Source organism: Sceloporus occidentalis, unplaced genomic scaffold, assembly GCF_023333645.1.
Source record: "Sceloporus occidentalis isolate IW3139 unplaced genomic scaffold, rSceOcc1.0.p SCAF_35, whole genome shotgun sequence".
NCBI classification, from domain to species: Eukaryota; Metazoa; Chordata; class Lepidosauria; order Squamata; family Phrynosomatidae; genus Sceloporus; species Sceloporus occidentalis.
In genome coordinates, this window is record NW_028317015.1 from 8,712,501 (window position 1) to 8,723,677 (window position 11,177).

An 11,177-nucleotide genomic window follows, 5' to 3' on the forward strand; every position below is an offset into this window, starting at 1 on the left:
TGTAGGAAGAAAAGATCGTTGTTCAGCGTATGTGGGTTATTATATTGCTATGAACTTAACTCTGATATCAGGAGAAGCCTGGATTTTGCTGGATGTACGTCCAGTTTATCTTTTTTATGAGGGACTTTTGAAGGAAAGGGCCAAAAATACATTTAACAGAATCCAGCCTTGTAAAAACATACCTATAGATGTGTTTTTATGCTACACTAGAATGCTGGCCACGTAGGCAATACATAGCAGGCAGAGATGGCTCCAAATGCCAACAATGTGTTGCCTATGTGGTGGCACTTTGTTTGGGTGCTGGTTCATTGGGTGTTCCTTAAAAATTCTCACAAACTACTATATTGGGATGAGATTCTGAAAACATAATTTTTGTTGCTTACTTGTATCCCATGAAGCGTGGAGCATATTTCTGAATTTGAGTTTTAAACTCCGAGGGGCTGACAATTTCATTGATTGAACATGTCCACATGGCACGAAGAAGACGAGCAAACTCTGAGGGAAGGAGACAACAGAGCACATAAATATAAGGACATATTTATTATATCTAAGAATATTACATGTTTTTGCAGGGATTATTCCAGCTCCTACTTTTGTTTGTGTTCATCCCTGACCTAAATGCTATACCCGCACATCTCCCTAAATGTACGTCCCGCATGTCAATGTTTTTATATTGCTTTTGGGTGTGTCCATGACTCAACCCTTGTTGTCCTAGTTACTGTTTTTTAGATATCCCTCATAACAGCTAGGTGCGTCTGTCTGTATGTATGCTGCACCGTGTGTCAATTTGTTTGTGTGACTCACTAGAAATGATGGCAAATATGAGTTTCATACGTACATCACATGGAGTGTATGGTCCATTACGTATTTTTATAGTTGTGAAAGTATCTCCCTGATTTTTTGAATATTTTTCGTGCCTGTAGATATATTCCTACTAAAAATATCAATGGTATCCACGCTCCTTACTGCCTCTGTCAATCTATACAGTGGCTCCAACAACCTCAGATGGATAACGTGTAGAAATTCACTCTTCACAGATAATAAGAATTACACATAACGGCTCACAATTGCCTGTCTCTCCATCTATGTCTTGATTTTGTAGACTTTTCACATCTCTACATATCCCTCTATGCTAGGGGCGTCCAACGTGCGGCCCTCCAGCTGCTGCAGGACTACATCTCCCATAGTGCTCTTTCAGCTAAGGGGCTGGCTGAGGAGTATGGGACATGTAGTCCTGCAGCAGCTGGAGAGCAGCAGGTTGGACGCCCCTGCTATGCCTTGGCCCTGTATTAATATCAGCAAATCCATATGGCTCAAATTTGAAGCACATATAACCAACATTTAGAAAATATTTTGAGTGTTACTCTTTTACTATACAGTTCAATAGCCCGAGTATACTTGACCTCCAGTAAGCGTTATATTACAGTTATATAATAACAGTTATATGTATATGCTGTACAAGTATTAACATATACAGTTTGTTCACGTGTGTCTACAGCATACCCTCCATGATTGCACTATTACAGGTTTTTGAGTTAAGGTCCCGTCGATAAGTGTTCTGCAGACAATAGTCTCTGAGATCCTTGGTGTTACTCAGACATTGTAGTATGGAGTTCATGAAGCACTGAAATATAAACACACAGTGTCAAAGTGCAACAGAATTCGGATTTAGGCTAACAGGAAGTCATTTTGGAGACTTCCTGCCTGCTCTAAGACTGCATTAAAATTCCTATTATTCGCCATGCTGCAATTCCTCTTACTAAATACATCCCAAACGGGGACCTTCCGCTTCCCCACCAACGAGCTGGGTTTTTCTTTCCTCATTCATGCTTACAACACCGTCTCTGTAAAAGCTAAATTACCTCATCCTCGCCTGACAGTTTATCCCCTACTACCTCAGGTAGTGAAAGAACATACTGTCCCATACTCTTACTTTACCAGATTTTGCAAGCCTTCTTTCTATGCATTTGTGAGTTTCTGCCATTTTAACCTAATCACTTACCAACCAACCCCCCCAGGTATAATATGTTTGAAGAAGAGGCGTTCAAGGTATCAGTTATATAAAAAGGTAACATCTTTACCAAATTTGCTCAGTAAATATCATATCCATCAACAATTTATACTGAAATATTAAGACTAGTTCATCTGACACTCCATCTTTGAAACCAATTCACCAGTTACACTTGTATTTCCATTTATCAGAGACTGTATATTTGGCCTTCCCAAATTTCTAGTATGTCTTACTTTGTAACGTTAATCTAGGTGTATTGGCGGAACGTACATTGCTGCAGATAATGACGGTTTCATAAATAATGGGGGGGGGGGAATCAATAATCAATAACTAATGGGAAAATCCTGTGGCACCAAACTCACCGTATTTCCAAGATTCCTCAGGCCAACCAAACCCTGTACTGACTTGACCGGCTGAAACAGAGAGAAAAAGTGTTAGAGATGCAAAATTCAATCTGTTAGGTATGGAGCATAAATCAAAGAAAACAGCAAAAAAGTTGCATGAAGAAGTACAAAACATGGTGTGATAAACAAAAAATTGTGTGAAGAGCAAACGGATGAGTAACGACTCATAACACAGGCATGAAAAACAGCTTCATCATCCAGGTGCTCAGAAAACATGATTTTTTTTTTTTTAAACAATTTCCAGATAGGCCAGAGACCAAGTAGAAACAGCATTAAAAGCGGGTAAAATATAGAGAAAATAGCACACCATGGTGCTTTCTTGTTTTCTTATATAACACACTAAATGTGACAACCAAATAGGCCATTCCAAAACACCCCATAGCTTCCTCTCTTTACGCAGCGGAATTGATTTTGTTATACATAACCTCCATGTTCTCTTTGTACAGCATGGACTTTCAGAATGTTTTTTCCAGATAAAAGTCTGTATGGCGGTCACGATATAACACAAAAAAAATCTTAAAATATAGTCATTGCCCCATTAACCCTTGAAACTGCTGTGGACTGGTTCCCATAAAGCTCAGCCAACCCATCACATGAAGCGTTTTATTAGCTGCATTTTAAAATGGAATATGAAACATTGCGCTGCGGCTGTTACAGTTTTGATCGGCATTATCTAATCTTGACACAACTCGCCCACTGGGAGCCAGCAGTATTAAAAGTGGTACTCCAAGCATTAATTACACTCACTGGTATATTAAGCAAATAAACATTTTCACAGAGTTGTAATTTTTGCCTTATTTGTTTAATAAAAAAATAAAAACTTTTTTGGGGGGAAAAAAATTGCTTTTTTCAAATTTCTATTGGAAGAACAATCAGTGCCTGCTGTTGTGTCACATGACAAGTAAGTGTTCCCAGCTAAAAACATGAAGTAGACGATTAGCATCTACATGATAAAGAGTTTAATCAGATCCTGGTAGCTCGTAGACTTAATCTGCTCACCTAACATTCAGCGCTCTTTTCTAGAGTTTGGAACTGGAATCCGCTGGCTGTAACAAGAGCGCCACAATGTCACGGAGTTCACATTCCGCAAGAAGTGATAAAGGTTCACCAAGGCTGACCGCATTGGATTAGTCTATAAAAAGTTCATATTCCATACAAACTGTGACATTCCACCGGTATAATCAGAGGGGGCTGCTAAATCGCCTAATAAGCGATTAGGGAAATATACCAGTATTGTTCTGCAATGCGAAGGGTTAACCGCGCGTCTCCTAGATGGCTGACCCTGCATAATGTAAAGTTAATATGAATTATACAGGAGCAGCTTAATGCTTTCATGGAAACTTCCAGTCCAGTGAATACAGCCCCGCGAGCCAGGAGTTTTACTGCATTTGGGCAAACGCTGGGGCCGTATAACCAGAAGCGGAGTCTTTTAGATTTTATTTGGGTTTTAGGACGCTGATCGTTTGTTACATTAGTGCTTTTCTCAATAAAAAGAGAAATTGAAATCCCTGCTTGAACAAACGGCTTCAGAACAACTTTACCCACGGCCAAGAAAAAGGCTTTCATCATAATGTATTTGAAAGCATTTGGCTGCCACTACTCCAAAATAATCTTAGTGACGGACTTTTAAATTGTTCTTCAGTAGTTGTAGCTGCATCATTACATTTATTCAAATCTGAGCCGTGTCCGGTGAACCCGTTGGTGAAGATGCGCCCATCGATGACATGACACCAGATGCAAAAATGAAGTGGGACACACATTTCTTAAAAGACATTTGTGGCCATAAACCCTGGGACCCCAAATTCTGGCATAACTATTCTTTTCATTACTATTGTTCATCATACATTGTTTGGCCCAGACAGTCCAGAGTAAGTAATATATGACAGCACCCGCCATATTGCTGTTGGCGAGAGCGACCATATTGAAAATTTTGCTAATATATATATATAATATATATATATATACATACACACACATATACATATATATATATACTTGCAGCTCTGTCACTTCTCAATAGCAGCTATATGCACAATTCTCTGCTTCAAAGAAGCAGACATCAGCATTTCCCCCAAAAGAATGGGGTCTATTCACTAAAGGGGGATTTGACAGGAGAGTGGCGTTTCAGCGCTTTAACTTCAGTATACATTATGAAGGTCAAACATCAGTGAGCCTCTGAAGCAGGAAGAGATCTGCTGGCCCTGTACAATGTATTGTCAATATACTATACACTGACATGTCTCCTTATACAGGGACAGCTATGCCCTTGCTGCTGCTATTGGCCCTTCGCGGTGAATTCTCCTCCAATCTCTCCCCTTAGTGAATAAAGCCCATTATGTCGCGCTGCGTTAGTTCGGACGGTAACCTGCGGCGCAGACCTGAGATGATACGCGGGAGGACGGGGTTTAACGCGCCGTCAGTGTAATAACTGAGGACGGATACATTTATCAGGCACTCTGGGTTCTCTCACCTTGGTTCTGTGCAACATAAAGTCCACGATATTGGACAGTATGACGGTGCCGGGGACATGGTGGTCTCTGCGGCTGCTCAAGCCGTGCATAGCGAGAGTGTAGGAGCGCATGGTGCGAGCTGCTGGCCGCTACGGCTGGATTACGGTAGGCGCTGCCGGTCACTGCCCGTCCATGCTTCAGTCTATTCCCGGGCTTAGTCTTGTTTCGGGTTTGTTAGTTCTGGTTCCGACAGGCGGATCGCTCCTGGTTACGGGTCGAGGTTGGATCGCTATTCCCGTCCGTCTCGCTGTATCCTCCGGTGAAGTCTTCGCTCCGGGACTTCTTCCTTCTACCGAGCTTTTCAGGTGTTTGACTTGGCAGGTATAGCCGGCAGCACACGGGCCGAACTCTCGTTACACTCAGCCTCCAAGGGCTCGCTAAATGGAATTTGACATGCTTTCGACGTCATGACACGGGGAGGAGGCTCGCCCAGGTCATACACTGTTCTCTAGCACAGTCAGAGTACACTGCAGGTGCAGCATAAGTAATACGATCTGTAGTATGCACTGACGCCACGGCTGTACACAGGTACACGAGAGTGATATCACTGCTCATTCCGCAACAAACATTAAAGTCATGAGAATAACACACGGAGGTTCTCGGCAACGTCACGCACAATTATTCTAAAAAATGCGCGCCCCCGGTCACATTCACAAATGTATGGCGCAGAAAGGGAAAATTATGATAGAAATGGTTTCTTCTAATTATCTCCATTTCTAAAAATTCTTCGCATGAGGCAGGTCTGGCTCGCTCAGGGTCAGTGGGGGTGGGGTCGCGTACCATGGCCCAGCGGTATTAGCGCGCCTGCTCAGTCTGGAAGCAGCTAAGGAAGGAAAAGCTCCTGCCCAGGTGAGGAAGTGGAACTGTGAGGTGCGATGACAGAGTGAGAATGTTTGAAGTGTGTATGTTAGATTGAGTGTATGATAGATTGTGTTCTAGTGAGTGTAGGTTTGTCTGCTACTGCATATATTACTTACTGGGGGAACTTAGCTTTAAAGAGGCAACCTTCCCTCCTTATTCCTCCTTTCCCATCTTCTCCTCAATCCCTACTGCCCACCTTTCCCTAAATATCACAATGTTTGCCCCGACCTCCCCGTCTCAGGTTACATATCAGTAGCTGCGCCATCAGTCCCTTAAATTGTCCACAGAGGTACAGATATACAGTACTTTAGTGTATAATCAAATTTGTGTGGTTTTTTTATTTGGGTTTTACTATCACTTTTTTTCTGGTGTCCCAGCAGCCATGTTGGTATCACCTCAGCTCTGATTGATCATTCTTTAAGTATTACGCGTTAATGGGCTGTCACTACAGACCTTGCAGCTAAAACTTCCCCAGGACTGGCGCATAGCAAATGTTGTGCCAATATTCAAAAAGGGGACAAAAAGTGACCCGGGGAATTATAGGCCTGTTAGTTTAACTTCTGTTGTGTGTAAACTGTTTGAGGGTTTCCTAAGAGATGCTATTTTGGAGTATCTCAATGAAAATAAGTGTATGACTCCATATCAGCATGGGTTTACAAGGGATCGGTCCTGTCAAACTAACCTGATCAGCTTTTATGAGGAGGTGAGCTCAAGACTGGATCGGGGTGAATCGCTGGATGTCGTATATCTTGATTTTTCCAAAGCATTTGATACGGTGCCACATAAAAGGCTGGTACATAAAATGAGAATGCTTGGGCTGGGGGAGAATGTGTGTATGTGGGTAAGTAACTGGCTCAGTGATAGGAAACAGAGGGTGGTTATTAATGGTACATACTCTGAGTGGGTGACTGTTGCTAGTGGGGTACCGCAGGGGCCAGTTTTGGGTCCTATTCTTTTTAATATATTTATTAATGACCTTGTAGAGGGATTGCATAGTAAAGTATCAATCTTTGCAGACGATACTAAGCTCTGTAACGTGGTTAACACAATAGAGGACAGCGCACGATTACAAATGGATCTGCATAGGTTGGAGGCTTGGGCTGGGATGTGGCAGATGAGGTTCAACACAGATAAATGTAAGGTTATGCACATGGGGAAGAAAAATCCAGGCTGGGAATATGTATTAAATGGGAAAACACTGGGGACGACTGACATGGAAAAGGACTTAGGAGTTTTAGTTAACAGTAAATTTACCTGTAGCGACCAGTGTCAGGCAGCTGCTGCTAAGGCAAATAAAATCATGGGGTGCATCAAAAGGGGCATAGATGCCCACGACAAGGAAATAATTCTACCCCTGTACAAGTCACTAGTCAGACCACACATGGAATACTGTGTACAGTACTGGGCACCAGTGTACAAGAAAGATATAGTGGAGCTGGAGAGGGTTCAAAGACGGGCAACCAGAGTAATAAGGGGAATGGGAGGACTACAGTACCCAGAAAGATTATCAGAATTGGGGTTATTTAGTTTGGAAAAAAGACGGCTTAGGGGGGACTTAATAACTATGTATAAATATATAAGGGGACAGTACAGAGATCACTCCCAGGACCTATTTATACCCAGGACTGTATCTATAACAAGGGGACATCCTCTACGGCTGGAGGAAAGAAGGTTTCTACACCAGCACAGACGGGGGTTCTTTACAGTAAGAGCGGTGAGATTATGGAACTCTCTGCCAGAGGAAGTGGTGATGGTAAACTCAATAAAAGAGTTCAAAAGGAGCCTGGACGTGTTTCTTGAAAGCAATAATATTACAAGTTATGGATATTAGATTAATAGGGACAGAACGTTGATCCAGGGATTTATTCTGATTGCCATATTTGGAGTCGGGAAGGAATTTTCCCCCTGGTATGGGGCAATTGGCATCTGCTTCATAAGGGTTTTTTGCCTTCCTCTGGATCAACACAGTAGGGACACAATATGTATATAGGTTGAACTTGATGGACTTTGGTCTTTTTTCAACCTTATGAACTATGTTACTATGTTACTATGTAAAACCAGGCTTATATCCTGACCACCAACACCAGATGATGTCTGCTCAGACTACAAACCTAACTTGCAGTTAACGAGTGGTGTCATGGCGAGCCCGCAGGGCCTACTTGACCCTTCTATCGTGATCACATCACAGTGAGCTACATTGAAGCTTTTTGAGTAACTTGCAGAGCTACAGTGGATATAAAAAGTCTACACACCCCTGTTTGAATGGCAGGTTTTTGTGAAGTTAAAGAATGTGACAATGATAAATAATGTCAGAACTTTTTCCACCTTTAACCCCTTCGTGACAACGGCTGATTTTACTTTTTGTACCCTTTGGGACAATGGCCGTTTTAACATTTCTGCGCTGCTCGTGTTTAGCTGTAATTTTCTTTTTTCCCGTTTACTGAACCCACACACATTAGATATTGTTTTTTTCAGGACAAGAAGGGCTTTCTTTAGATGACATTGTTTTGATTGTATCATATTATTTACTATTAAAAAAAGTATAAAATATGGTGAAAAATTTAGAAAAAAATTACTTTTCTAACTTTTAGTTGAAAAATCTTTTGCTCATCTATAAAAGGTTATGAAAAAACCTGCTACATAGATTCTACTATTTGTCCTGAGTTTAGAAATACCCAATATTTTTATGTTTTTTTCCTTTTTTCTACACGTTGTGGGGCAATAAGTACAGGTAGCGTTTTGCTATTTCAAAGCTATTTTTTCCAAATCTGGTAATTCTTCCCCCCATGTGCCATTTCAGGTATCTTTGAAGCCGGCCAATGGAATTTACCCCATCAAATCATATATTTTTGAAAACTAGACACCCCAGGGTATTTCAAATGCTAATATTTTAACTCTTTCCATGCACCATATCTACCACCAGTCTTAGTCAAACTTTGTGGTAGTCATTTTTTTGCATTTGTTTTTTCACACGCATTTTACTTCAGATATGAATAAACAAGTTCTGGTATATGTCACTGTCATAAAACACCCCAATATTTGTTCAGCAACATCTCCTGAGTACAGCGATACCTCGCATGAATGATTTTGGCTGGCTGTTTGGGGGCAAAAGGGCCACATTTGGGGCATGCGCATTTTCAATGTTTAACTTTGGTGTTTGGCAATCAACTGCCCATGTCCTATTTGGTACATCTTTGAGCCGGGCCATTTCAGTGTGCCCAATAAAACCATATATTTTTGAAAACTAGACAAAATGCTGGTATTTTAACTCTTTGCATGCACACATTTTACCACCAGCATTTTTTCAAAGTTGCAGTAGTATTTTTTTTGTGTGCATTTTTCCCCCACACACCTACTTTATGTATGAATTTTCAGCCCCTGGTATATGCCGCTGTCACAAAACACATATGTGTTCAGCAACATCTCCTGAGTACAGTGATACCCCACATGCATGGGTTTGTCATTTTTGGGGGGAACTAAAAGGCCACATTTGAGACGTGTGCATTTTTCTAATTGGAAATTAGATGTGTGGCCAATGCGTGAAGATTGCGTGGGGTAAGTATTTGGTGTCGCTGGATGCCTCCTGATCGAGGCATTCCAGCGACACCGTTTAAGTTTAGGAAGTGATCGTTGATCACCTCCTAAACGCTTTTAAAACGGGCGTCCGCCGCCATACAATGTATGGCGGATGTTGACGCGCCGGGGAGGGGTCAGACATGGCCCCTAGTGCCTATCGTGGTGTTGCTGAATGCCTCGAGATCGAGGCATTACAGCAACACCGTTTGGGTGCAGAAAGCGAACGTAGATCGCTTTCTGCACCCGTTTAAAGTTATGACGGTCCTGGCACGTCAATTGCCGTTAACCGTTTGTTTTCCGGTGACCGGACCGTCAATTGTCATCAAGGGGTTAATGTCACCTATAAATGTGAACAATTCAATTGCAAAACAAACAAACAACTCACAATAACCTGGTTGCATAAGTGTTGCGCACCCTTAACTCCTTCAGTCTCCTATGGACGTACTGTTACGTCCATAAAATGCATCCCAAGAAACCCCTATGGACGTACCGCTACGTCCTGCCCTTCTTGCAGGGACACATCCCTGCCGCTACACAGGAGATCAGGCCAGGACTCCCTCCTGACAGCAGAAGCCAGCACTGCTGGCTTTCTGCTGCCTGATCTCCTGTAACAGCTTTAAATTCTCAAACGCGCGATCAGGCATTCCCATCCGGGTCGCACCACTGCTGACGTCACACGGAAGTTCACCGGAGGACAGATCATCACAGACACTGTGATCTCTTTTTCCAAGTCTGTGGGGACTTGCTGAAATAAAGACTAAATCTAGATAATCTAGACTAAATCTAGATAATCTAGACTAAATATAGAAGCACTGTGTGCTGGAAAGATCCTGTACCTTCCTATGTCTCCACAATGTTGGTATGTGGTTTCCTGGTTTTCTGTTTCTTTTTGACATTGGTCACACCTGACTTGGTTCCACCTTGCCTTGTGGCCAATCAAACAATTGGGGGCATGTTAGGCCCAGATGTTTCTCTCTCTTTCTCTTGGAGTTCTGGATTTGGCTGATTCATTGGCTGACCTATTTCCTGATCTCTGGCTTCTGCGTTTAGTTTGTCCTTCTGCGTTTGGACCAATATCTGGTTGTGTCCCGGCTCGTTCCTGTCCTCTGATGCTACTTGCTCTGACGTCCCTACATCTGAGTTCCACAAGTTCTACCCAAGGCTTACATACAGATACCACTCCCTTGTATTATTATTTCCATCACACACCAAATCAGTTTAACAAGATTGGAAAACACATTCAGGTTCTCCCCTATTTAACAGAACAATTTTTTTGTGTTACTGGAGTGAACTCCAGTAACAACCTTTCCTGGAAGCCAAAAGAAAAGGAGGAACCATGGTGTATGCTGCACATGATATTGCAATAAAATGGACTCTTATCAGAATTATGCAAATAAATATCACTGTTCTCATCATATGGATGACATTACCTTTCTGAATTAGGCAAGTTTTCCTGTACTAGATTGAATTGCCGACTCTCATTGAACTTATGCTCACCACCTCCTGTTAGGTGGAGATGAAATAAAAGGCCCTCTCCCCACTCAAATATACACACATCAACACTAATTCCAAGCTCAGGCTGAGACTGCATAGTCATAGTTGTATAAAAAGTTTTGCACTTATATTTCCGTCTATTCTACTCAGTTGGTAATTGTCATGTTTATTTTGGAGAAAGACTCACTTTAAGAAAAATAGGCACAAGACCACAGGCGTTTATCAATAAAATGTAACCTAGACTGGGGTATTTCAGGGGCAGATGAAAAAGACTTTTTGGAAAAAAGATTTTGGAGAATGTTTTTTTGATGAGCAATAGAT

The 11,177-nt window shown here is 41.9% G+C and overlaps 1 protein-coding gene across 1 annotated transcript in view; it reads right to left on the minus strand.

Moving 5' to 3' along the window:
* The window catches only part of LOC149298075 (ubiquitin carboxyl-terminal hydrolase 2-like), a 14,610-nt gene extending 9,614 nt beyond the window's left edge, over window positions 1–4,996 (minus strand). The window contains exons 1-4 of the mRNA XM_089487943.1: window positions 4,886–4,996; window positions 2,374–2,424; window positions 1,504–1,624; window positions 384–495 (exon numbers count right to left, since the gene is read on the minus strand). Of these exons, the coding sequence (XP_089344069.1) occupies window positions 384–495; window positions 1,504–1,624; window positions 2,374–2,424; window positions 4,886–4,996 (395 nt within the window). The remainder of the gene's footprint in view (window positions 1–383; window positions 496–1,503; window positions 1,625–2,373; window positions 2,425–4,885) is intronic.
* Between the last annotated feature and the right edge of the window lie 6,181 nt (window positions 4,997–11,177).